Source organism: Sabethes cyaneus, chromosome 2 (assembly GCF_943734655.1).
Source record: "Sabethes cyaneus chromosome 2, idSabCyanKW18_F2, whole genome shotgun sequence".
In the NCBI taxonomy this organism is placed as follows: domain Eukaryota; kingdom Metazoa; phylum Arthropoda; class Insecta; order Diptera; family Culicidae; genus Sabethes; species Sabethes cyaneus.
This window is the reverse complement of record NC_071354.1, coordinates 80,570,940-80,598,882: the sequence shown is the minus strand read 5'-3', so window position 1 is coordinate 80,598,882 and position 27,943 is coordinate 80,570,940. Positions and strand designations below refer to the sequence as shown.

The window sequence follows — 27,943 nt, the reverse complement described above, 5'->3', positions numbered from 1 at the left end:
GCAGCTCGTTATAGAAATGTCGATGGGGTGATTTAAACGACTCTCGGCTTTGAAAATATATTACTTTGTACTTGGGTCGAATATTAGAACACGTAAGGGTCGAAAACTAAAATAAGGGGTCGAAAATTAACCAAATGGGATATAGAATTGAAACGAGAAAATGAGTGAAAAATATACATCGTACACTTATTTCCTTTTAAATGTTAATTGAATATATATCCTTTTCTACTATTCTATCATATTTTCAAAAAAAAAAACGGCGCTATTTGGATGATTTATTGCAATTTGTTAGCCATGCGTTGGTTTCATAGGTCGAATTATAGTGCCCTTACCCTAATAAACAATCGTCAACATTAGAACATTTCATTTTATTTCACTTTCAGAATGTCCGTTAACCTATGAAATTAATACTTTCCTTCTCATTTAACTACAGTCAATTTCCTAGACAGAAAACGTCAGATTTTCATTTTTAAATGTCCACGAGTTTTATTCACAAATCCCTGCTCGTTTATGTATCACTTTATGCATGTATGGTACATTCATAGTGGCATTCCGATCTCTAGCTTAGCATGCTGCAACAAAGAAAAAAATTTCATTATTATACATCTGTGAATAATCAAAATATTAAAGCGTTAGTAGCTAAATGTGATTTGTTCATGCAAATTGCAAAGCATGTCAGACAAGTGTAGCTAACGATGACTTTTTATACAACCGCGTTTCAAACCTAACATAGTACAGACAAGACAGAGGCTTTCAAATTTAAAAAACTATGTTAGTACAATAAATATTAGTTGTTAACAACTAATGTTGGCTAAACATTTTACTACAAAGTTTGAATCAAGCGGTATATACACAGAATGCATACTACTTAAGGAAAAAATATTAACTGTCTTAACTGTTTATAATAAACGTTTAATTTAGCGAAAGGCCATTATCGATTCCATTGAGCGATACAAGACTACCGAAGATGTTTCGCTTCATCGGCAGTAAGCCTCCATCGGTGGATTGGCTCTTGGTAATGAAAATATTCTGTTTCCGCTGCGGCAGACCAGGCGAGTGCCTAACTGTACTGATACTTGTATTACTGCCCGGTCTTCTAGTGGTCAGCGACCAGGAGGAACCGACTCTATCAGACATGTATGGATAAGATTTAAGGCTAAAAGTAACATATGAGTTGATATAAATGTTAATAAGATGATGTATCCGCACTGTCTTACTAAGTGTTTGGTCGATCTGTGATTATGACAAATAAATATGATACCGCCATCCCGGCCCGGGATAACTTGGAATGGTGGGGTAACCTGAAACACTGTTGAGCATGGCATTTTGATAGTTCAAACGGATTTGTTTCTTTGTATCATCATTTGTTACTAAAGCTTCAAAAGCGTAACAAGGTTCCCCGGATATCGATATCATATTAAATAAACGATGATCTTTTTTTATGAAAACATGCTATAATTTTCTGCTTATCTACAGCATGCTAACAGCAACTGCGCAGCTTTCTATATAAATGGGCAGACCAAGATTTTTTGAATCAAGTTACTATAAGCAAAAGTGGCAAGGTTTTCGAAATTTCAGTCAGAAAAATTATTTTCCAAATTTATCCTCGTCATTTAACGTAAAAAATTGATAGAAGCTTTTATTTTACACGTAATGAAATACGAAATACAGGGCTTTACCGTTATTGGCTACATTTATTTTGCCATACTACGTACGTCTTGTAACATTTCGCAAATATTAGGTTAAACGCGACAATTTAAGAAAGAAATATCCCGAATGTGCGATATCTAACAAACATTCTCGTTACGGTCAACTAAAATTTGCGCCTTTTGTCAAAAACGGGAAGGCCATTAATTCTTAATAATGAACGTAGAATTTCCATTTACCCTTTTGGACATACACACTCATATGTAATAAGAAAGTGTAACTTACTCTATTATTCGTGTCTGAGAAGTTCTTCTCTGTGAATGATCCGAATGTCTACTATCGGCAGATCCTTTCCTTGAGGAGAGCTTGACGTTCTGAGAACGATTATTTTCCCAAGAGTTGTGTCTTTTGAGGTTATTTGCAATTGTTGTAATACTGAAATATATTTTTATTAGAACTAATCAAACAAAGAAACAGCCGTCTTCTTCTTTTCTAACCTATCCCCAATTCTTCGCTTGTCCAGCTCCTTTTGCAGTAGCTCGGGAATTTTATTCTCATTAGCCGATACTCTCCCGTCCAGCGATTCAGTCTTGAGTTTAGACACACTGCCCGCGCTATCACTGCTGATACTGAGAGCATTCTGCCAAACATTGGAAATATCTTCACCACTGGCGGAGAGGTTCAGCATTTCCGCCGAAAAGGTTGGTCTCGCCGGGATGATAGGAGATCGACAGCAAACTCTGAAAAGGTGCTTGGGAGTTATTTGTACAGTGAAAAAGAATAACGCAACTTACGAGTTTACATCCTCTAGCTTTTTCAGCAGTCTTTCGTTTTCACGGCAAACCACCTCTTGATCACGCATTATCATTTCTCGGGTTGAATATAACTCCGAATTTTCCTGCCTGAGTGCTTGATTTTCCAGCATGTACACTTTGACAAGATCTTTGAGCTCATTACCCTCCATATCGGTGAGCTTCTCGAGGTCCAGCTTGGGTGGTGTTCTTGGAATTGGTCTTCTTTCGAAGAAATCCAAATGACTGCCAATTTCGGCGGACTCCGATTGTAGATTGAGAGTTGTTCGAAGGTGTTCATTTTCTACCTGCAGAGCTCCGATTTCCCGTTTCAGACTAAGTATTAACGCTTCCCGAGGATCCATCACTATTATCGGCTTCGTGCGGATTTTCTTTGCACGTGCTGCATAGCGAAGCGTGTTCAACGTTTCGGTTATGTTCGACCGAGCGGGTGAAATGCAAGCAATCTGGAAAAGTTTTAAGAAAGTTGTGTTCATAAATTATCATGTTTACTGTTTTACATAAAACTAGTATTTTCGATGGCTAAAATCGGTTCCCACCAATCAATTTCACCGGGTCATTATAAAAAAGTAAAACATTCAAATTATCTTACCATCAGAGTGACGCCATTTCCGGCCAAACTATCTGCCAGAAGTTTCGTGAGTTTACTGTCTCGATAGGGGATGTGACCACTGCGCTTCTTCGAATCACTCAATGATGCTATACAGTAACCTACAAATAATTAATTAGCGAGCTTAAAATGACGTAGATAAATCAACACAGAGATTCAGAAGTTTACCCAACACCATTAAACTTTTGTTGATGTTATTCGCTTCCTCCAGCGTTTTTCCCTCACTGTGAGTCTTTTTCGTCATTTCACTGCCCGCCAGATCGACAAAGTTTATTTTTCCTTGCTTTGATATAAACACGCCGCCCTCAGCCTGTTGCTCGGAGGTAATGTGGACGGTCAAGATTGTGTGACTGCGGGACGAGTAGTCGTTCATCGAGTGACACCCGACGGAACGATTCCGCATGCCTGTACGGCAGAAAGGAAACAATTGATTGTTAGCGAAGAACCACCATCCACTCGAAATGTTCAGATGGTAGGAAATTAAATTTGCATAACGTTGAGGCATGAATAAATAACAAATTCAATCTATTCGTCTATCCACTATTAATTGAAAATAGCTAAACTTGCCTTCCTCCAGGACTGCCAGTAGATCATCCAGTTCTTCGCAATCCACAGTGAAGAGGTTTTCCACGAAAAAACCTCGTGATTTTTTCGACCATCGAACAGCCAGCGGCTTTCGTGCCGTTCCGGGATTGAGAAGATCAATTACCTGAAATGTCAATTGAAAAGGGATTGAGCATTTAATAAATGTTCATTAGCAAAAGCTTTTCACAACATCCCGTACTAAAACCTCCTTCTTCTGATTAACCGCCTAAAGGAGGGGGTTAATAGGAGGACCTCTTTCGACTCGTTATCAGCTTATGCTTAAACGAGTTATCCGCACTGAACTTCCTGATCACTGCTCGCACGGATTTCTCACTTACCCTTTGCATTTTCGCTAGCTTTCTTAGAGACAATCTAAGAAACATGAATTGTTGAATGAATTGTTCTGTTGAAAGCCGATGTATTTAAAAAAAAAATGAAATGAAATACCCAAGTAACATTTTTGTTGTATAATAGTTCAACGTAAAGTAGCTGTACAATAGTTAAATAAGCTATTACACAACAAAAATGTTACTTGGGTACCGCAAGCTATACCTAAGATGGCAGGCCCATCAACGGGATGGAGGTAAGGGCCCCGTTAAGGTATAGAAAGTCTCATTTACCACGAAAAACGAAAAGGAATATTTGGAACGAATCAATTGGCAAAGAACAAGGAAACGACTAATGGACAACCATTGGAAACTTGGTACCTGGAATAGTGTCCGAACGCTCCATGAACGGCACGATTGCTTTACTTGCTCGAGACCTAAATCGACTTGGGGTGGAGATGCTGCTATTCAGGAAGCTCGGTGACCAAATTCCAAAGAAAGGAAGTTCCACGCACTAGACTTTATTGCACGCATTTCTTTTAAGTACCATACCTACTACAGTGTCGGTCTCTCCCGTATGATTTTCATGAGGATCGCTCCATGATTGATCAGATATTTACCCTACGGCAATTAGTAGACAAGTTTCCGGAACACAACTTGCAGATTCATCAGTTTGTGATCTTTATGCGGTGCACGGTTCAGTTAAACATGGTTTTCCGACGAAACTAGTAATGTGATTCGTGCGACGCTGGATGGGTCAAAATCATGAATCAGAATAGCGGGTGAGACCTCACTGCTTTCATGACGTTAGATGAACTGTTCAACATTGCCTAAGAAGATGTAATACAAACGGCAAACGTAGAATAAAACCTATCATCACGAAATATCACATGCTTCCTGGTTTTGCGGATGGCGTCGGTATCAGCGGAATCAAGCATAAAGCAGTAGAAGACGTCTTAAGGCCTTTTAAATGGGAAGCAAAACGAAGTGTATGGTTGCTGGCAGGAAACGTGAGAGTCCAAATGTTGTTGGTACCGAGGTTGAGCTGGATTGGGGATGATATAAAGTAGTGGACGAATTCATATATATCTTGGTACGTTCGTGACATGTGACAACGATGAAAAACGCGACGTAAAACGATGAATTGCAGCCGCGAATCGTGCTTTCTACGTAGCCAGTTGAAGTTCCGTAGTTTGCAATTTCGCAGGAAACAGGCGCTTTATAGAACTCTAGTCCTCTTGGTGGCCCTTTACGTATATGAATCGTGAACGCTAAAGAATGGTGATCGACAAAGGGTTTTTGAGCGTAAAATTTTGCGATCTATACTTGGTGATATAAGATTGCCCCAAACTATTTTTAACAAAAACCAGGAAGAGGTCATAGACTTCGGAACAAGCCCCGCACCCGCTGGATGTGCGCTGTCGAGGACGATGACGTTCAGCTGGTGATCGAAGGGATTGGAGAACAGCGGCCCTGGGACAAAAATACTGGATGATCATAGCTCGTTTGGCGCAGGATTGATAACGGACTAAAGTAAAGTAAGAGGCTCAAGAGAAAATGACGTTTGTCGGCCACGGACAGCGCCTATTTACTTATTTACTTATGTGTTCATATCCGCCGGTCTCGCAGAACAAAGAGATGAATTCAGAGATTTCCACTGCTGACGGTTACCCGCCATGGCTTTTACCTATCGCCAGGACAAGTTCTCGTCTACAGCCCGGATGTCATTGGCTAAGCTGCGTCGCCATGAGCCTCTGGGTCTGCCTCTTCTACGCTGTCCTTGTGGATTCCAGTCAAGTGCTTCTCTGCAGTCCTCGTTTCCTCCTTTCTTCAAGGGGTGTCCGATCCAATTCCACCTATGTTCACGACTTTCTGTGGCTATCAGCTGTTGATGACACCGACGATGAAGTTCCTCATTGGATATCCAGTTGTCAGACTAGCAGGCACGAATCATATATCGCAAGCACCGGTTGATAAATACCTGCAGTTGTTGCGTTGTCTCCGCTGAGAAGCACCACTTTTCGCAGGCATACAGCAGTACGGATTTAACGTTTGAATTAAGGACTCGGGTTTTCGAACGTAGAGTGATCTGGTTTGAGCGCCAAATGTTTCGCAAACCTGCAAAGGCACCCCTGGCCTTCCTGATCCATGTGGCTACATCAGTCTTGTTACCACTATCGGGCGTTGTCTGGCTAGCAAGATATTAAAAGGCGTCTATCTGTTCAACTTGTCCCGCTACTGTGAAGTTGATGGAATCGTCAGTGTTCACTACCATAGACTTAGTTTGGTACATTGACTGTGAGACCTGCTGTCTGGGAGCTCTCGGAGAGGTCATCTAACTTGCTCTGCATATCGTTTCGGCATTGTGCGAGCAAGACAATGTCATCGGCTAGGTCTAGGTCACTTAGCTGCTCCAGCTCCATCCATAATGCTCCATAGCTGCATCCATAACGATGAGAAACAGAAACGGTGATAATATGCAGCCCTGTCTCATGCCAGCAGTAACGCTTATGGGGTCGGACAAGACACCGTCGTGCAAAACCTTGCACGAGAACACCTCGTATTAAGCCTCGATGAGATGGACTAACTTATCTGGAAATCAACGAAGTTTTCAAAGTCAACGAAGTTTTCGAAGTCAACGAACGCCAGCAGAAGAGATTCCTGGAATTCGTTGATCTGTTCCTATATAATGGTCCTTTAGCGGCATCTTTGTATTCATCCTGGCACCACTAAAGGTGGCGAGAAATATCGTCCAACAAACTGATATCACCATTGGCGGTGGCGGTTTCTCTTTGTTCGGCTAGGGAGTTATTTCAGATTCTCTTGTCCCGCCTACAAGCACGTTTTACAGCCCTCTCCAGTTCGGCGTATCGTTGACGGGCAGCTGTCTTAGCCGATCCGGTTCGCGTTCGCTCAATGCCAGCTTTCGCCTCTCTCCGCTCGTCGATCTTCCTCCAAGTTTCGTCCGAGATCCACTCCCTCCGCCCGCTGCGTGCTTTGCCAAGGACTTCATCACTGGTTGTGATAAAGGCATTCTTGATGCCGGTCCATTGATCTTCGAAGGTTCCATCAGGAGGCAATTCCGAGGCTCAGCATTGAAGTTGTTCGGCAAAGGCCCTTTTCACCTCGGGATTCTCCAATCGGCGAACGTCGGCGCGGCACCCAATTTTCTCCTCCCGTCGTTGATGGTCGGATGCAATATCAGCGCTGCGTTTGTTGCGTACATCAAGAAGGCTCCTTCGCCATTTTCGGCTGATGCAGAAGTGGTCGATTTGGTTTTTTCTTCGGCCGTCGGAGGAAACCCACGTGACTTTATGTACTGGTCTATGGGGGAAGAGCGATCCATTAATAACCATGTTGTTATAACCACAGAATTCTGTAAACAGCTCCCCATTTTCACTCATCTCTCTTTCTCGAGTAGAATTTTCACCTCGTACGCCAGAATAGAGCAATACTTGCCTGGATGATGTCTTGTGTTCGCCAGTACCCGGCCAGCGGACCTCGCTCAGCCCCAGGATTTCAAGCTTCAAGTGGCCCTTGCAAGTTGAGCCAGCTTGTGTTTTCAAGGTCGTTGCCAATAATCCAGATAGATTTCTTTTTTTATTTTCATTAACGGACGAACAGTTGTGTTCCGGTACAGTAGACTGTTAACCTAAGGTCCTTATCCCGCTGACAGGGCTGCCATCTTAATGTAGGCGGAAGCCACTGTGTCCCCTTTCCTGTTAGCGTACGACAACCGAACCGCGAAGTGACTTTTTAAACATGCCCAGAACCGCAAAGTGACTTTCTAAACATGGGAATTTCGAACAGGCATTGATGAAGCCAGCAAGTGGACGGCGTAATACGTATCGGCGGTAACAAAAAAGTATTAAAAGCAATAATAAAGAAATTTCACGCATCCTAGGAAAAAAATGGCTCAACTATTAAGAACTTATAACGGTTATCAGAGGAGTTCTTGAGGAAAGCTTGTGATTTGATGAAATTTTCTTTGTAACTTCTTCATATGCATGTTCGTATAACTACAATAACAATATTTGAATCCATTATTAAGTTCCAACATCAATTTCGAAAATTCATAAAACGTCATTACGTAATACATAACAGATTCATATTAGTTATCAATTAACCAGTGAACACAATTAGTACAAATTATCATGAAATATCAAACTTTAATTATCTACTGTTGCTAAATTGAATTGTAGCTAATTCAATTTAACCATGCTAGCCTAATCAATTGCAGAACTGCACGTTGTCCACCATCATCCGAACCGTGTGGAGTCTAAACTGCTTCTCAATTTTTAATCCAGCTAATTTACTATAAACACGCGAATCCTAACTAGGACAGTTGCTTTTTGTTTGCTTGACCTTCAGTATCACAACATAGTGGTACTGATGATGCTAATCGCTATTATAATGTGCTTTTTTTCCATTGAAATTGCGCAGTTTGTATTGACCACGAATACCATCTACCTGTGTTGTTCACAGTTAAACTAATTGTTCTGCCAACAAATTCAAATATTAATACGATTGCTATTGATTGCATGACTCTTACCTTTTCGTTGTAGATTTCCAGAAAGGATGCTTTCAGCACGAAATTGGTATCTTTTCGTTCCTTCAACAGCTTGAACAGGTACAAAAACGATCTAAATACCAACCCATGGCTTTCGTGTTTGGGATCCGGTTTGCCGTAGAACTGTGGAAAATAATAATTGATTATTATTTTTAAAATACGTGGCAAAGGGTGAAAAAGATTTCGAACCGACCTTCTCCGATTTGGCTTAAAATGTACATATCATTTCACAGTCAGTTTTTCATTGTGCATGTATGTAGGTAGGTATTGACGCAACATCATAGCACAGACAAACAGACATAACTCTTGGAAGAAAAATCAACAAAAATGATCATACCTCACATTTAGCCTGAACACTAGCACCATCTATGGCCAACATTCCCAAATATCAAATAGCAAAATGGGTATTCCTCGAAGTAGCAAGTATTTTTTTATGGGGAATTCCCCTTCTTTCATCAAAAAGCGCCACTTTGACCAAAACGGAGCCATTCCCAACTAAGCCCAAATTTGAAATGACGGTTTAATCGGTACGAAGAATGGATAACGAGTGTTATGTCTGTTTGTCTGTGATCATAGTTTAGCATGCGCTTTTTTAAAAATGTGATTTTAAATTTCGAAATTAAAATCTTCTTTAGGTACCAAAATCACTAAAACCTTATTATAAAATTAGGTTTGATTAGAAATTGCAACTTAAACTACAAAATTGATCATTGAGAAACGAAATTTTTACGCCGAATTCGCTTATGAAACTCAATTTACAAGTGGACAACGAAACGAATTCGCTATATGATCTTCTAGCCAAATCGAGAAAGTTTGTTCTGGATCGTAAAATGCGTCTATTATTATTCTCTCGTAAAATGGATTAGAGAGCCATACCAACTCAGGCGGTCCAGTGAGAGTATGTGTTTTTCCTGAGCCGGTCTGGCCATAGCAAAACGCCGTACAACTGAATCCTTCGATTGCCATTTCGATCAACCGTTTGATGCCGGAAAACTGCAGCACATCATCCTGGGTTGCACCCGGTTCGAAGACTACGTTGTAGGAGAAAAGTTTGGGTTTCTGACCACCGTTTCCTAGAGTTGCCGGAATGCCGTCGCACTAAATTATCGGAAAATCATACATTGGAACAGTTATCAAACAAAATTGCCAGTGCTTTCCTTTACCAAGATTTGTCCATTTCCGGGAAACTGAGCAACCATATCATCGCCGTTTCGTGTCTCTCGAACATTAAGTGGGCGCACTCGTACGACGACATTGATGTTATCTTCCGGGGTTCCCGGAAGTGAGCTTCCACTCCCGTTTGAAGACTGCGTGATATTGTCCAGGTTATCAATGCTGCCACGTCTGAAAATAAAAAGCGATGATTTATATGAAGCTTGAAAGTTCGTTTTTGTGGCGCGAAAACTGCGAGAAAAATACTTTTAATCGGTAATCATTTATTTTTGCTTTTAGCGTGTAACTGTACCACCAAAAAATTGCAAAATGTCTTTTGCGATCAGTTTTAGCTTGTTACTACGTAAATCATTTACGAAACGATGAAAATGACGCTCGGTTGAAAGAATTATTTTATTTATTTTTTATCTCAGCATCCACAGTTAAGAATCGACCCTACTCTAGGAAGTCGAAAATATGGAATTTCCTTTTTTGCATTTTCGGGATGCCAAGGTATATTTTCTGAAATGTTGTGCCAAAAGGATTTTTCGATATCTGATCTCGTTGTAAAGTTAAAACAAAAACTTCTTGTTGAATTTTTTAGTATGAATGATGTAAATTGTTAATGTAGGCGTTTTTCGATTAAGCTCTATCTTCCTCTGTGGAGCTAGGTGCTTCGACCCTCGAAAACGGATGAAGTAGGAAACGCTCGCTCGACCATAAGGTCGCAACCGCTATGCTAAATAAGAAAACCTCGGGCGTATTAGTTTGACGGGAAATGCCAACAAACGATGGAGAGGAAAAAAGGAGCTTGGAAAAACTATCTAAGTATTGCCACGAGGGAGAATTTGTCCCAGTATCGACGAACGCGGAATGAATTGCCCACGATCCTGTCGATAAAAAGCGCAAGAAGGTGGACAGAGATTGTGAAGAACTAGAACAACTATTCCGGACTAATGAGTGGCGTAAGTTCTGTGAGAATGTGAATCATTCTTGTTAAGGCCACACACCGAATCCTGTAACACATAGCTAGCTCAGCACCACTCTTCTTTCAGGGTCAGCTCGCCCAACACTGCTTGCGGAGACTATGGACCTCTTACTTACGTGTATACCACAGACAACAGTTGGCTCGGCAAGACAAACAGATCTTTAGTTTCTCCACTAAAGAATAACTATACTATTGACATGACATATTAAAATAAAGGATATACAATTTAGGAAAAAGTAGAGGGTTATGTTGCGGCCGTGCAGGATTCGTTGGAGCTCATTCCGGTTTCATGCGGGGCATAAAAAGGCTAACTTACTCTCGTTCCTGATCTTCAATGAGAACGTGTTTTACTGGGCGACGTAATTCTCGACGAATTTTCTTCGGTTCCGGTGTTCACGTGGAGGAAGGGTTCTACTTCTGATGCTCGGATGCGGAGGGAAAAGTCATCGGCCACAGCGTTGTTGGTGTGCTTTAGCCTCCGAAACGTTTGTTTCGGGAAGGGGCTCGCTGACCACCAGCACCTTTCGACACTCCGGCGAATGACAGTAAACGGTAGCTTGAAGATGAAATTTACAAACGACCAACATCCAGGCTTCTGTTATGCTCTGCAAAATATCTCAATTCTCGGCGTTTTCCTGGCAAAGCACAGAAGACGAATCGATTTGCTCTCTCTCAGTCGGATGTTACCTTCTCCGACGCGACGAGTTTTGTTTTGCTTTTGCAATGCTTTGCTGCATTGCTCTGCCGGCTAGTGAGCATCAGTTTGGTTTCATCTTTCTTTTTCTGCCGGATCGGTACCGTATGCATGCTCTCAAGGTCACGGAGCAAATCGTTCCAGTCCATACAATTGCCTATCGCATATTCTCTTTGGAACACGGAGCGAATACCCGCGTGTCTCCAGTGTGCCAAAAATTATTAGCGCTGCTTGTCGTTGTGCTCCTTCTGCGCAAGATGAGTGGTCGTAAGAGAAAACAGTATTCAGGCATCGGTCGGAGGGAGAGGAAACGGTTGAACAGAAAACGAAAGCAACTTGATCATTGTGAGAAGCAGATTGCTCTGCCTCTGTATGCACCAGACGAGCAAAATGAAGCCTGCCAACATCTCCTGCAACTTCTTCCGGAGTAGAGTGAGGTTATAATAAAACTTGATGCTACTACGGGCCACAACGGACGATGTTCCGGTGGATGCACGCGGTGCGCAACAACGATCGTACCTTACGAATAGTAGGCAACAACGATCGTACTTTACTGGTGGTCCGGAATACTATTTCTCGGGACGCGTTGGCTGGGCATCATGAATGTATAAGGAAAACTGCAGCAACTACGTGCCGTAACGTGTGGTGTAGGTTATTGGTCACGTGGGAAACGCCGTGCCCACAATTCTCCCTCCATTCCGGGAAAACTATCCAGTTTACCAGTTCACAAAGGGCACCGATGACTTGACGGATTTTACTACCGGTTATTGCGGGTTACGGTTGTTTGGCCGAATTCGGGGATAAATTTCCCACACGCGAGTCACTTTTACTACTCCCGACTACTGCCGTGGCGACTGTTCTCCACGGACGTCCACAGTCAACTCCCTTTTGTTCTTTTCTTCGTCGTTTCCAAGCCAAAGACCGACCGCCTTCTTTGTCAAAACCCGGATACCACAGGGCAGGGCTGTCAACTTTTGGGCGACTTTCCTTGTGCGAGATGCTAGACGTTTTCTCCAGGGATGGAGGTTAATAGATACTATTCACAGTATTTTTTCTAACCCTAATTTTTAGCTTTTGTCCCTATCGTTTTGTAAAACTGCGTAGGGTGGTTGTATCGTAGAGCGAAACTATTGTTAACGGTATATCACCGGTGACAATGCTGATATGTGTAGGCACGACCAGGGAAACCTGGTCACAAACGAGCGCGACGTGATCGGCAGGTGGAAGCAGTTCTTCGTTGAGCATGTCAACGGCGACATAACAGAAGGAAACGCAGCGGCAGTTAACCTAGGAGTACCTACAAACGATAACAGTGTGCTGGTTCCAAATATCAAAGAGAACCACCGAGAAATGGGTAAACTGAAGAATAACTAACAGAGCCGTCAGAAACGACTGATTCGCGGCAGAACTGCCAATAACCGTTTGCGACGGCACTTCATTGTATAATTTCAAAGATTTTGGAGGAGAAGAAACTACCGAAGGAGTAGATGTAAGGTGTGTTTGGACCCTTATACAAAAAGGGTGATGCTAAATTGCTGTAATTACCGCGGCATTACGCTGATTAACGCCACCGACAAGGTGCTCTCTCAAATTTTGTTCCGCCGTCTATCCCCAATAGCAAGAAAAAATCGTATGGCAGTACCAGGCAAGCTTCATGAAAGCTCGTGCTACTAAGGATCAAATTTTATTCTCCGGCAAATGCTCCGAAAACGTCTGGAGGATAACGTGCCCACAGCATATTTTCATATACGTGCCTCAGCATATTTTTGTGGATTTCAGGGCAGTCTACGATACAGTCGTGAAAAGCTATGAAGTATTCCACCCCGCACACATATAAAGATTTTTTGACATTAGCTTTGGACCTCACTGAAGCTGTTTGCAGTAGGAATAATATCAACAACATCAAATTCCAAACTCCCGGATCTTCTCCTCCACTCTTTGCTCCCCTCTCACTCCTACATAATCGAGCCTCAGTAAATGTCATTCTCGTTAGTGACGAAACCGCAAATTACTTCATGGCAGATATGACGCGAATACGATTTTCTGGAAAAACTGTCACGGCTGATCAAAGCTACCCTAGAGCGAATGATGTATTACGTGCGTGTTTCGAGGACACTCTCCAGTCATTTCGAATCGCGTAGAGGGTAGCGGCAAGAGGACGGACTGTCCTGTATGTTATTCAACATCGCTATTGAGTGTGTAATCCAACGAGCAGACGAAACGAGACGCGCGATCTTCAGCAAGAATAGCCATCTTCTAGCCTTTGCAGATTACTTTTACATCATTACCTTGGGACGGCGGAGGCAATCGACGCCAAACTGAAAACAGAGGCTAGGAGGATTGTGTTACAAACAGGGTTGCCACATGCACATATTGTTCTGTGTTTAACAGGTATTTGAAAGAAACCGCCTGTACAGAATCTGTGTGCATAGAATACAGATTTTCGCCAATTACACAGATTTTTGACCTTTTACGTGAGAGTGAAAGAGACGGAAATAGTCAACAAAATGACTCTCCGTCTCTTTCACTCTCATTGTTGTGCATTGGACAGATTTTTGCACTATTTTTCCTCGCTGTAGGTTTCCAAAAACATAGAATTATATGTGGCACCCCTGGTTACAAATCTATGCGTCGAAAACCAAATATATGTTAGGAAGTGGCTTCAAAGAAAACAAAGCTTCGCTCCCACGAAAAGTGACTATTGACGACGATGAACTGGAAGTAGTTGATGAGTTCAAATTGTTTGGGATCTCTGATTCCCGCCGACAATAATACGAGTAAGGAGATTCAACGACGTATTCAAGCTGGAAGTCGAGCCTATTATTTCCTCCGCAAGACGCTTCGATCAAACTGACGAAGTACAAAACGTTAATCAGAGTGGTAGTCCTCTACGGACATGAGACAGCAACTTTGCTTACGTAAGACATACGTGCAATTACCGCATTTGAAGGAAAGGTTTTGCAAACTATTTCTGTCGGAGTACAAATGGATGCTTGAGCCGCGAATTGCAAGCACTACTTGGAGAGATTCCCATCGTACACCTGGCGAAAATTAGGAGACTACGGTGGGCTGGCCGCGGCGCAAGGATGCCGGACAACTGCGCAGTGGAATTCGTTCTTTACAAGCAAGAACCCCACCGGCACCAGGAATAGAGGGACTCAACGTGCCAAATGGCTCGACCAGGTTGAAACCGACTTGCGTGTGTCGAGACGCGCAACAAATTGGCGATGAGCAGCCCAGGACCGAGTAGAATGGAGAAAAATTCTTGATACGGCAAGAGCCACCTCGGCTCTCGACTGGTAAAAAAATGCAGATCTCGTCAAAAATAGGTCGGTTACCCTAATTACCTAATTACCTAATTAGCGTTTTTCTGTTAAAAGAATATACGCATTGGAAAGTGGCCTATTTTTAAATGATTTAAGCTTTTTTCAAATTCACACATTTTTTATCACGCAACATTCCAACAGTAGTCTTGACCGCAATATGCAAAAATAACTCAAGGCCGTGATTATTGTAATCACGAAAATTATATGTACATATAGTTGAGAAATATTTCCAATGGAATAATCTATTCAGGTCTTCACTGTCACTGTTAATCAACAATAACCAAATTACTAGAGCATGTTCTTGTGATGTTACATGGTTAGATACCTTCTCGGCGTTCAAAAGGCTTATGAATAGATTATGAGAGTTTGCGAGCGTTATTGTGAAAATAGCATGATAATTAATTATTTTATATGGCAAAGCCAGAGGATACAGAATATCATGAAAATCGATAACCTCCATTGAATGTAGGTAACATCCGGTAGATGGGAGCTTCTTGCTTGCTGATGTATTGTACAATTTTCCGGTCACATTTAGAAAAGAAATTTTTCTCTACTCGAAATATGTAAATATAAAAACAATTTCCAAAATTATTCTCAACGAATTGAGAGAAAAAGATGAACCACACAATAATGCTGAACCGTGGCTTAATCACACCATTGATTGTCTCTGATACACTACGTAATCGAAGGATATAAAAATGATATTTCAGTGATTACGGTTATCACACCGCAATGCACATTGGCTTGTTTCGAAAGTAAACAATCACAACTTAAACGTATATGTTTACTACAAGGAAACAAGTTTCTCAATTTAAATAATTAATCAGTTACTAGCAGGTACGATTTCCCCTTCGTTCTTAAGACCTATCGTACTAATCCCTGTCCAGACAGGGGTGGTAAAACTATTCACATTAATTTTAGTCCACTTCCACACGAACAAAGGTCAACAACGCGTGTGCCTGTGCCCAGCGACGGTCGCGCGCCTTCATTGTTGTCCTGACAGTATACCGGGGTCAATATACGCGCAATAGTGTCGTGACGCTTGTGACTTGTGAGCACCGGTACCTACACTGCAGTGAAATTTGTATTCGCTAAGGTGTCTCATGAAGCTAAACTATTTGGTCGCAATTTCCGGATTTTGGTTGACATTCCTAATAATTCAGCTAATAGTAATATGAACACTACCTATACCACTACCATGTGAATATGAACTACTAATATGAACATATAACTATATGTCATACCTCGATAAGAATTGTCCGTCAGACGTCGCCCCAATGCAAGCAAGTGTTTTGTTTGAGTAAGTTGAATGTTTGACTAACATTACTTACGAGAGATGAGTAATTGTTTTGCTACTTTCCTTCGCAAGGTATTATAAATGCAAAGCAAAAGGGTTTAGCAAATTTCCAATCAATTTAGGCTTGATTTTTTATTTCCATCTTTGCCGTTAGGAGCATGAATAGGGTAAGGAGGGATAAAAGTGCGATTCAATGATTTATCGGTGCAGATTCCGAGTAAATTGACTAACTACATTGGCATGCATGGGAATCTAACGTAAACTTTGGTTGCTTACGAAGCATAGTTATGCAAATGTTATATTAGGGTGGTTTTGACGTAAATTTTCGTTATACGGCAGATACGATATCAACAGGAGGATATTACTCGTTGAAAATTTGTAGCAGCGTTTTACATCACTCACATATCTATTTTGAAAATACAGTGAAAAGAATTTACAAAATATATTTCGCTTTTCCGTAATTTAATCAAACCCCGTCAAGCGCCTAGCGGGGTTAAAGTTCGATTCACGGACGGGGTAAAAGTGCGATTCATGGACGTGGCAAAAATGAACAGCTTATTATATACAGCTTTAGGCACTATATTACAGATACTAGAAATGAAAGATCTGCAGAAAACTGTGTGCTCTACATATGTTGGCCAAGGAAAACAATGTTTTTCCGCTGATGAAACAAAAAACAAACTTTTGGAAAAGTTTCGATCTAACGGAGGCTGCAATACACCAGCGCAAAATAGGAAAGGTGCAAATTGAGAAAATTCCTTACCAAAACATAACGCAAATTGAAGATAATATGGTTTTGTTAGCTACTGTTGTGCCAATTTTATGGATTCGAGCTTCGCACTTTTGCCCCGCGGTATTCGCACTTTTACCCCGCTAGTGGGGTCACTTGATCAGAAGAAAGAAGAATTTATTTTGCAAAACACTATTGCCGCAGATAATTTATAGTTGGATGTGAAGACATTGAGTTACTGCATCACTATAAAATATATTATGTTGTAGTCCTTCTTTATATCTCACGAAAATTGATGACAACTTCAAACATCGCACTTATGCCCCGCCCTACTCTAATAATTTGTCGGTAACTATCTACCAGGGGCACTAATATGAAATGGGTTTTCTTCAAATTTTGATTATTTTGATTTGAAATTTTGAAAGTTTTAGCGTAGTAGCCATTTTACCAATTTCAACAGCTGATTATTCTTCGTAAATTTTCAAAGCGGCATCCAAGGTATGAAATTTTTTAATTAACATGTCTACAGAAAAATTATCTGGAAAACTAATATAGCATCAAAATGTGCACAAAGCATACTTCTGAACTTTTGTTCACATCTATCGTATTTTGATTGCCCGCAATATGGGACTGGTTTGCCAACAGAGCCACACAAGGAAAATTAAAGAAAGCAACTTTTCACGTTCTTTATCCTGATTAACATAAAATAAATGTTTCTCGAGATTAGTTCTTTGAAGTGGTCAGTTTCAAGGCAATGATGCGGTGTTGTAGCACTTACGTAGGATTGTGACTCAAACGCTAGACTGCTGCAGCCAGTATCGTTAAGTTATGTCATATTGTATTTATAGAATTTCAACTGATTTTGCAGGGCCCAGAGTTGCGACGGCATCTACAACATCTTGGCACTATTAGACAACAATCAGAACATCGAAAGAAAGCCCGGTTCCGGACGGCCGACGATCCTGAGCGGCAAGATGCTCCAAAGGATACTGAAGAGGAAGACCGAGGGAAAAGTGGCTACATCGCTGCGTGCGCTTGGCCGGTGAAAAAGTACCTGGCGAACATGGACATACATGTCAGAGGGCGGCAGTTCTATCCACTGGCCTCGGAGTTGCAGGCAATGACGCAGCGACAGCGGCTGAATAAGATGATCAAGACGATTTTCCCGGCGAATCGCGACGTAGCCGTGGTGCTGGACGACGAGACCTGTCTCACACTGGATGGTAACGCGACAGGCAGGGTACTTCGTATTTCATTTTCCCTACGAAGGATGTAAGCTCCGAGGTGAAGTTCATTTCACACATCCAACAAGTTCCCTAAGAAGGTGCTGCTGTGGCTGACAATCAGCGAAAAGGGGATGTCAAAACCGCTTTTCTTTCGTTCCGGACGAAGTGCCTGCCGGAAGATACGTCGTTCATCAAGAAATACCATAAGTGCGAAAACGCGGTGTTCTGACCGGATCTGGCGTCGGCCCACTACTCAAAGCGATCGTTGGAGGAGATGGAGCGGCTGAATATCGAAGTTGGCGAACCCGCCCAACGTCCCCCAGCTGCGTTCCATCGAGAATTTCCGGGCAAACCTAAAGTGTAATTTCAAAGAGTCCTGATTGCAAACCTCATTTCATTGAACCATAGATTTTTTGTGACGCAAATCATGAAATATACACCTATATGACTATATCGGGCGCAATAATTCAACGCACTACATGATACTATATTGCAGGAATAATTTAATTGCAATGATAATCAGGAAACAATATGGTGTTTTTCCCAATACATCTAAAAATCAATCAGAAAGTCTTTAGTTGTACACCATATAAATCCGTTAAAAGCAAACTGCGTCATACTTTGCATGTTATGTCAAGGTTAAACTGGACATTCCCATGACCGTATGTTTGTATGTTCGCAGGCATACCGTTATTATATACACTGGATTTTACAGCCATCATTTCCAAACAATATTATGTACAAAGTTCGTGCTTTTGAATGTTAATTATGTTACCGGCTAGAACAATTTTGACTACATATATACTTACTCATTTCCTCTAGAACGGACGAGAAAGGGCTGATTCTTAGCCGGCTGGTGCTGCTGGAGGTTCGACAGAGAATTCCGCATCGGGCTAGGACCCCGGTAAACTTTCCCGTTATTCATCCTTTCGACACTATTCGACCTGTTGTTTTTATTATTTAAACTACTCGATCGTTTCATTCCACCACCACCACTACTACTGCTGTCAGCCGTTTTTAAATTATTGTTCACTTTTTTACCAATTGTGAATTTTTCGCCATTTCGGCCACGTGTTGTTCCACCCGTAGTATCTCTTTGATTGTTGAGGCTAGACACAGATTTAGAGTTATAGATGCCGCCGCCACGAAACGAACCCCCGCGGGACGCTGGCGATTGACCATGGGAGGAAGGCGATGGGCTTTTCCCACCCGTTCTCGCCCTCGTCATTGACGGGGAGGTGCCCGGTGGTTTGTAAACCATTGCGGACAAGCAAAGGCGACGCAATTAGCACGAACGCCACAATCACTAAACATATAAAAAGAAGCAACACACACACGCTGGCTGGCACTGAAGGATTGATGGGTGATGATAAAAGATTCAAGCTGGTCACGTGAGGAAAACCGATTCTGCCCCAGCGGGATATGATTTATTGTTGTGAACTGCTACAGTAGGCATCGAAGCGGAAATTCGGATTGTTTGCTTTCAGCGACACACGAGCTATCTTATTTGCTTTATCACTTCACTATGCAATGTTGGACACACAGAATGAAAAGGACCTTTCTTTAGTTACCGGTGGTCATATGGTGATGTTCATTAGTTTTGTTTATGCAGACACACTTTCTCTAATTTTTCTCTGTCACTATGCTGATTGCCGATATAATGAAAATGAATTATATAGCTTGTTTTGCAGCAATCCGTGTATATGACGAACCAATTCGAATGAAAAAAGCCATAGGATCTGTACGAAGTGATAGAGAAATGATGAACGATTAATTTTGTGCTAACAGTCGGCAGTGCAGTGTGCGAAATGTGACAATCAATAGTTTATACAATTTGGGATCATTACGTGAAACTAAGAAAAAATTTAATGCTAAAATAGTTTTTTCAGTGCTTTATAACATTCTAATTTTCAATCCATAGTGGGTTTAAAACATATACAATTCTTTTCAATTTTCATTTGACTTATACGAATTATGTTTAAAATAAGACATAGTTCTTAAATTACTGAAATAAAATAAAGCTATAAACGATAAAAGTAAAATGAGTAAACAAAAGATTTTTCTGCGATCAGGTCAAAAATTCCATTCCTTTCTTTTTTTTCTAATTTTTGCATAAAAGAGTATTCATTCCCAAAAATAGATGTTAGAGATTCAGATTTAAATTTATTCAAGTTAAACATGATCTATTTCTCTTAATATTCCATTTTAAAAACGTTCATTTTGTAGGTGTGTCGCGTCCAAGCAAGAGAAGCAATGCTTCAAATGTTTTCTCGTGCATCATAAAAATGGTGGCGCCAGGACTTTTCAGCGGAATCGTAACCTCTCCATGCGATATACTCCAAAAGAGCTGAGAGTGTCGCATCGAGCAGAAAAACGAAGCCGACTGCGCACTTATAAGAAGATAGTAACTCAAAATCGTAACGATAAACTAGACAAGACGGCTAAAGCATGATTCAGAAGCTGTACATGGCTAACTAATTTCGATTCTGTGGTGATGTACGGCGAAATCTACGTCAAAGCAGACTTTACACTGCTTTGTTGATAGGATTTTTTACGGCAACCTTTCCCTACAGGTGCAGACCTCTTCAACCATATGAAACTGTCGATGTTCGATAAGAAATAACTACTTTGACAGGCTATCTGATGCCTGTGACCGTTAGCTAGTAAAAGCCTGTTACCTTTCCTGAAACAAGACGATTGTTGCATCTTTCCATTATCGAACAGTGGCCATAGAATGGTATGCCTCCAACAACGTCCAGGTCATAAACCACGCCAGAGCTTCGCCCAATCGAGAACCATTACTGTCAAGCGGAAAACGAAAACCGAAAGTGGCGTTCTGCGGCGCACACAGTGGACGAAAATCTGATGGGAGGATTCAAACGACACACCCTGGCGATAACTGGCATGCCCAAACATAAACAGAAGGCACACCGACCTTTAAACAGTATGTTTTTTTTTCAGGAAAAATCAAGTTATTGTAGGCTGGCGGATTTATTTTTACACAACTTATCACAAAAATGGTAAGTTTAGGTTAGGTTCAAAACTTCGTTCTTCCGAGTCTGGTTACGAGGTTATACTATATTAAATTTTTTAGAGAAGGCGGAAACCGTGTGCCAGGCTGAGGCCACCAGTGAACCTAAAGTTTGAGATTAAAACCGAACTGAACTGAACGGGTGGCAACTAAAATTTTGGAATTTTTTCGCGGCCCTTATGCTCAGTAACAAACGAGCTCAGAGAGAAATGAGAGTATGTATGTGTTAGCTCTCTCTCCTCTTTTTGTTAATCTTTTTTGTTTTGTTCTTGATTGCCCAGTTTTGCTAAAAATGACGTCAAAACAAGAAGCATTTCGAAAGCGCGTTGTACACTTCTACGAACTGCTACAGAAATCTCGGCAAAAAGTATACGGTACAACATTTAAAAAGCAAATATGTTGCGGCTTCGACTATTTTCCATATTCTATGATGTCCAACAACTATTCGCAAGCAAAATAGCGGAAGACCAGCTAAAATTATGGACGTAGAAGGACATCGTTCTCTTTCTCGTTTCTTCAACAACAAGCCCTCTGGTTTGGCTATCAATTAAGATGCACCAGACGAATGTTTGAAAAAAATTTTGATCCCGTATCTTCAAAAACATCATGCAGATGTGACATACGTGTTTTGGTCGGATAGAGCATCATCGCATTACGCAAAAAAAAGCAAAATCGTTCCTGAATACCCATTCGATTCCATTTTTACCCAAAAACCACGACCCAAAAAACCTGTCTCAGCGCGCCCAATAGAAGATTTCTTCGGGATTTTGAGTTCCTTGATGCACAAGAATAACTGGAGAGCCACGAATTGCAAACAGTTGATTGGTAGAATCAAGAGATGCATTCGCAACTTTGCACATGACGGCCGTACAACGCTCCTGTTTCGACGTCATACGAAAGCTTCGCCGAACAGCCGATTACGGACCGTTTTCAAATGTACACTATTTTTTTCAACAATGGATAATGTATCTTTAATTTCGGTAAATTAGATCTTCTCCATGTATCTTTGTCTTTTTTTGACAGCTTGAGAAAAAAATTCCAAAATTTTAGTTGCCACCCATTAGCAAGTGGACAGCAAACTGAGCTTAAAATTAGACATAAAATAGGGCTTGAACTAAGACTGAAGTAGAACGTGAAATTGCACTATAAACAAGACTAAAAATTCGACTTACATTGGCCCTAACACTGTACTTAAAGTTGAACTTGTAACTGGAGGGTAATTTGGAAGTGAATTTGAATTTTTCTTATTTGATTATATAATCACTTAAGTGATTCATGACTTCTGCGGGGTTGGGCTTCGCGACCCAACTTCGCGACAGGGGTGAATGCCAACCACCGGGAATAATCCCAAAGCGAGGGGCCAGGCTCCCTCAAGAAATTATCCCCACTTGATTTTAAAAACCGGAAAAAAATCAGTGTATATGTTCCTGTAGAGTATAGCCGATAGAATAAAACGATTATAATAAATATTAATGAATATGACATATTCCAGCGTTACGGGACACAATTAGCACCCATTGCCATTGTTATCGTGTGAATCGCCTGCTGTTTCACTAATTTTTTGGCAAATAGTTTGTAAAATAGTTGTTTAAAGAGTACTTTATTTTTCAGTAGAATGCTAGAGATTTAATTAAACAGGAATCGATCTGCATAATCGGAATAGTGTCCCGTAACGCTGGAATGTGTCATATGTAGAACTAGTTCTAATATTATCACTTTCCATTAGCAAGGTTTAACATTAAACTTTCATGACGGAACTTTAGTCAGAATAGACCATAGTTTATCGTCATGAAAGTTTAATGTTAAACCTTTGTAATGGAATATGATACTATTAGATCTAGTTCTACATATTCATTAATATTTATTATAATCCTTTTATTCTATCTGCTATATTCTACGGTTCTATATTCTACAGTTCACACTGCGTAGATATAATTTTTTCACTAGGCATCGCAAACGCGAAGTTGTCATCGTCAGTACCCGCCAATAGCCTAGTAGCCCCACGGCTCATGCTATTTCAAGCAGTCATCTCCACTCGGCTCGATCTTGGGCCACTCGTAGCCAATTGCCTAGTCGTCTCAGAAGTCGCAAATCACTTTCGACCTGGTTGAACCATCTTGCACGTTGAGCCCTCCTATTCCTGGTGCCGGTGCAGTTGTTGAAGAGAACTGTTTTCGTTGCACATCGCACTGTCGTCCGGCATCCTTATGACGAGTCCGGTCCACCATACCTCACTGACCTACACCAGATAACGATGGGAATCTCTCCAAACAAAACCTGTAGCTCGTGTTTCATACGTCTCCGCCACTCTTCGCTTTCAGTTCATACTCTGCCAAATGTCGTCCGCAGTACCTTCCGCATGTATGTCCTCCGTGAGCAGTGTCACGGCTTCAAGTCCATAAAGAATTACGTACGGCGGCGTATGCTTCTTGGTCATAGCGTTTTGCGAAGGCCAAAGCCCAATTTTCCGCTTAAATGCACCGCTGGATCTCCTTTACTAATGTTAATGTCTCGATCACCCAAAAACACGAACCATTGACCACCTTCATTTCGTCGCCGTCGATAGTTACCGTCCGTGTGAGTTGCCGTCGCGTTTGTCTCCTTTTAGCCTCTTTCTTTCATGTATTTGGTCTTCGACGCATTTATTTTTACCCCAATCCTCCTAGACTCCGCTTTCACCCCTTCAAGAGCTATGTTGAATAACAAGCAAGATAAGCCGTCACTTTTCTCAACCCTCGCCGCGTCTCAAAGGGACTCTAGGGTGTCCCCGAGATGTGCACGAAACACATCAATCGATCCAATGTAGCTCTGATCCGTCGCGTCAGTTTATCCGAAAAACCGTGTCCGTGCATCATCTGGCACAACTGGTCTTGATCGACTGTGTCGTATGCTGCTTTGAAATCAATAAAGACGTGATGCGTGGAAACGTTGTATTGTTGCGCGGACTCCCATGAAGCCCACCTGGTAATTCCCTAAGAAACCCTGTGCTAACGGTAACAGTCGGTATAACAGAGGATCATGATGAAAATTTTTCCATGAAAACTTTTTTGCTATGCCAATGGCTGTCATTCGAATATGCGAGTGTGGTGCGCAGAGAGCACTTTTGGTGTACAACTTAGTATGAATTGGGAGTGTGCCGTAATAACCTAAGATAGAGCAATACGTAGTTCAGCAATATAATGGATAAATTATTATCTATTCTATGAATAGCATATACATAATATTTTTGAATTCGGTGGAGATGTTACATGTTCTACTGAGTACAGGACAACCCTGTCTGCAGCTGAACATAATTTGGACACTTCCATTTAATTTTGTTGCAAGTCTAAAATAGATTGATAGTCCTATCACACCATCTCAAGTTTCCACCACCATCTGTTAGGAACGTGACGCAGTGTGAAGACAGCTCAAGGTTGATAAGTTCGTACACAATGAATGCGTTCACTCTGATATGAAGATGGGTAACATTATTTTAATAAAATTATCTGTCAAAGGAAATCATAAATAGAGATGACCTTTCCGAATGACATGTGTACAATTATAATTGCATGTTACCCGTTAGGTGTTTCCTAATATCTATTAATTGATTACAGAAAATATATTAATAACACCAACCTGACGTGCTTCCATCACCTACTGAAGTGACAGGAAATTGTTAGGACACAGTATAGTGGCTATTACGAGAGTCACGGTCAAGGTGAAATAAATTTTTATTTCAAGCTCACGTTGCAGTCTTAGCTTAACTCTTATTATATTTTAAATGATATGACAAAAATAAACTCCTCTAAGTAAGATTGACAGGGATGTGAGTAGCGTAATAACCCAAATAACCCCTTTGGGATAGAACTTCGAAACAGAGTACATCACCGCGCATTAAGCGGTAATCAAAAGTTACGTAAGTTACAGTTTAAGGGGAAATCTTTTTATTACGTTTTGGCTAAAAATTAATCGAAAAACATTGTAGCTTAAACTAAGCGTATAATTTCAACTGTATACCAAGAGCAAAAAAAAGAAACTCGCAAAAGAAAGACTAAAGACAAGATTTATGTTACTGTTGAAGTTGTTACTTAACATCTGCCGCACCAGCGTCTGACCCGCGGCGTGCGACTGAATTAAGAAACGTATTGGTTCGAACGCAGACAGACAAGATCTCAAGCTCTTGGAAAAGCACCAGAGCGAAAGTAAATCATCAACGTCGAACGCTTGAATAATCCTCGCGGTGCAATCGAAGTGCGAAAGAGTGCCGTTTGTGCGTGCAATGCTATTCAACTTTCTTTGTCGTTGGTTCCGATTGCCCAAGGCGCATGATTGCCATACAAAAGATCTCAGTTCGATAATTAGTGTTTGCTGGTACCAGCTAATAGGCAGAAGAATTATCTGCTTGGCCAAGTAAAGGTGTATCTCTATACGTTGTGACCGAAAAGGAAAACAGGAGCTAAAATCAACGTTAAGAGCCATCTGGGTGCTACATTGCAATCGACGTCGCTACACACCACATTAGACCGGTTGTTCTCTGCGGGCATGAGACATGGACAATGCGCGAGAGAGAACTGCTAGGGCTCGGAGTTTTCGAAAGTCGAGTACTAAAAACGATCTTCGGCAGCGAACAGGAGAACAAAGTATGGAGGCGGAGAATGAAACATGAAGTCGCACTCTATGGCTAAGCCAGTATTCGAAAGGTGGCTAAAGCTGGACGGATACGATGGGAAGGGCATGTTACCAGAATACCGGACAACTACCCTGCAAAGATTGTATTCGCTTCAAATTCGGTAGGAACAAGACGACCAGAGGCGCAGCGAGCAAGATGATTAATCCAGCTGGAGCGAGATCTGGCGGAGAGTACACGGTGTTCAAGGAATTGGATAGCGGTAGCCCATGACCTAGTAAATTGGAGAAGCTTTGTTCAACATGCATTATTTTAGGACGCTAAACCAACTAAATAAGTAAGTGAAAGAACTGCCGGAAAGTACCGAAACTCCCGCAGAACGCTACTACGTTAAGGAACCATTAGCAACAGCACTTCAATGGATAATTTTACAGGATTCAAGACAAGGGGAAGCAACTGGAGGAGTGGATGAAATGTGTGGTTCGTCCCATCTACGAAAAAGGCGTTAGCCATCTACAGGACTCTGCTAGATCTAGTTACTTCGTCTATCCCCAATAGCAAGAGATTTTGTAAGGCACTCTCAGGCGGGCTACATGGGGTCCGTGCTACTGTGGATTACTTTTTCACTCTCTAATAAATCCTCCAGAAATGTTAGGATCACAGCGTGTCAACGCATCATATTTTGGTGGATTTTCGGGCAGCTACACAGTCGAGCGTGAGAAGCTGTAGCGGATAATGTACGAGAATGGTTTTTCGGACAAACTGACGTGGCTGATCAAAGCTACCCTGGAGCGGGTGATGTGCTACGGGCGTGTTTCGGGGACACACTCGAGTCTTTTCGAGTCGAGCAAAAGATTGCGGCAAAGAGATGGACTGTCTTGTATGTTATTCAATATCGCTATCGAAGATGAGATCCGGCGAGCAGGTATCGAACCGAGAGGAACAATCTTCAGCAAGAGTAGTCAACTCTTAGCTTTTGCAGACAACCTTGATAGCATTACTAGAAACTTTGGGACGGCGGAAGCATAACACGCCAGGCCACAAACGGCGGCTAGGAGGGTTGGGCAGAAAATCGGAAGCCAAATATATGATAGGTTCCCGAAAACACCATGTTCGCCTTCCATGGATAGTGACTATTGAAGGCGATGAACTTTTTTTATATTGTTTATGCAGGGAGGAAATCTTCGTAGACAGCACCTTCACGGTGCCGAATAGGATTCACAAGGTGCAAACATGCGCCTACCTACTAAAAAGTCTCCTGCTCCCCATTTCTTGAACCACTCCCGGAACTACCGTTAGTTTTTACTTCAGGAGGGAGGACGTGCATAAGCACTCCGTCGTATCCGTTGCTTGTGTGGGTTCCCACAACACGCTTGTCACTTCATACCGCCACTACCCTTCACCTAGGGCCTGGGCTGCCCACTCAGCCCGTTACTGACCCTAGCTAAGCTATGTCCGGCCCTGTTGTTGCAAACGTTCTAGCCGTTGCAACTCCTTTATCACGTCCGTTGCCGCCCTGTCGACGGTACCCCGATCGCATCCAACGATATGGTATGGTAGCCGCACGCTACGCGCAATGCCAACAGCCTGAACACCTTGTTCAGACATGCCTGATTGCGCTTACTATCCAAAGTCGGGTCCCATGCCGATGTACCATACCGTAGCACCGACGTGGCAACGCTGGCCATCATACTGCCATCATATCTGACCATCTTACTGCTGCTAGGTCCATACCCGTTCGGCATAATCTTGGACAGCGCAGTAACCGCTGTTGACGCTTTACCACAAGTATAATCTACATGGCTGGTGAAGTGTCAGCCATAACACCCAGATACTTCAAGCTTCGTTGTCATCCAACGATGATTTTAGCCTCTAAGGCCAACTTGCGGTTACTGATCATCACTGCTTCCTTCTTATGATGGGCCAATCGTAGATTGACGCCCACCAACCAACCCTCTATTATGTTTATGACGTCCGATGCCAGCATTTCCACCTCCTCTAGAAACTCGCCTACCACTGTAAGGACGATGTCATCGGCGAAGCCAGTGATCTCGACCCCAGTGGGTAGTTCGAGCCTCTGCACCCCATCGTACATGGCATTCCAGAGCGTGGGGCCGAGAATCGAGCCCTGTGGAACACCCGCTGTCACTTTGTACTTCTTCGCCCCATCCGCCGTGTCGTATACTAGCGTCCGGTTCTCGAAGTAAATTTTAAGCAACCTGCATAGATGATCCGGTACCCTCATCCTATGCAGCACTTGCACCCCAGTTAGCGCTGTTAAAGGCGTTTTTGACATCGATTGTGACTATGGTACAATACCTGTCGCCTCGTCTTTTCCGTCTC

The 27,943-nt window shown here is 42.0% G+C and overlaps 1 protein-coding gene across 1 annotated transcript; it reads right to left on the bottom strand.

Moving 5' to 3' along the window:
• Positions 1-912: 912 nt before the first annotated feature.
• Positions 913-19,224, bottom strand: LOC128735632 (kinesin-like protein KIF12). The gene is made up of 11 exons (XM_053830116.1): positions 18,773-19,224; positions 9,714-9,894; positions 9,427-9,648; positions 8,533-8,673; positions 3,637-3,778; positions 3,238-3,474; positions 3,052-3,170; positions 2,442-2,905; positions 2,145-2,387; positions 1,933-2,082; positions 913-1,156 (listed from the first exon to the last, which is right to left on the bottom strand). Exons 1-11 carry the CDS (start codon positions 19,222-19,224, stop codon positions 913-915), a joined length of 2,595 nt encoding a protein of 864 aa, XP_053686091.1.
• Positions 19,225-27,943: the final 8,719 nt, after the last annotated feature.

What these genes read in the sequence shown, in the direction of transcription:
- LOC128735632 (XM_053830116.1), bottom strand. Translation starts at nt 19,224, where the DNA reads ATGGTTTACAAACCACCGGGCACCTCCCCGTCAATGACGAGGGCGAGA. An exon ending in AAGCTAGAGGATGTAAACTC is followed by an intron (nt 2,388 to 2,441) that starts GTAAGTTGCGTT and finishes GCACCTTTTCAG; the next exon opens with AGTTTGCTGTCGATCTCCTA. An exon ending in AAGCGAAGAATTGGGGATAG is followed by an intron (nt 2,083 to 2,144) that starts GTTAGAAAAGAA and finishes AATATATTTCAG; the next exon opens with TATTACAACAATTGCAAATA.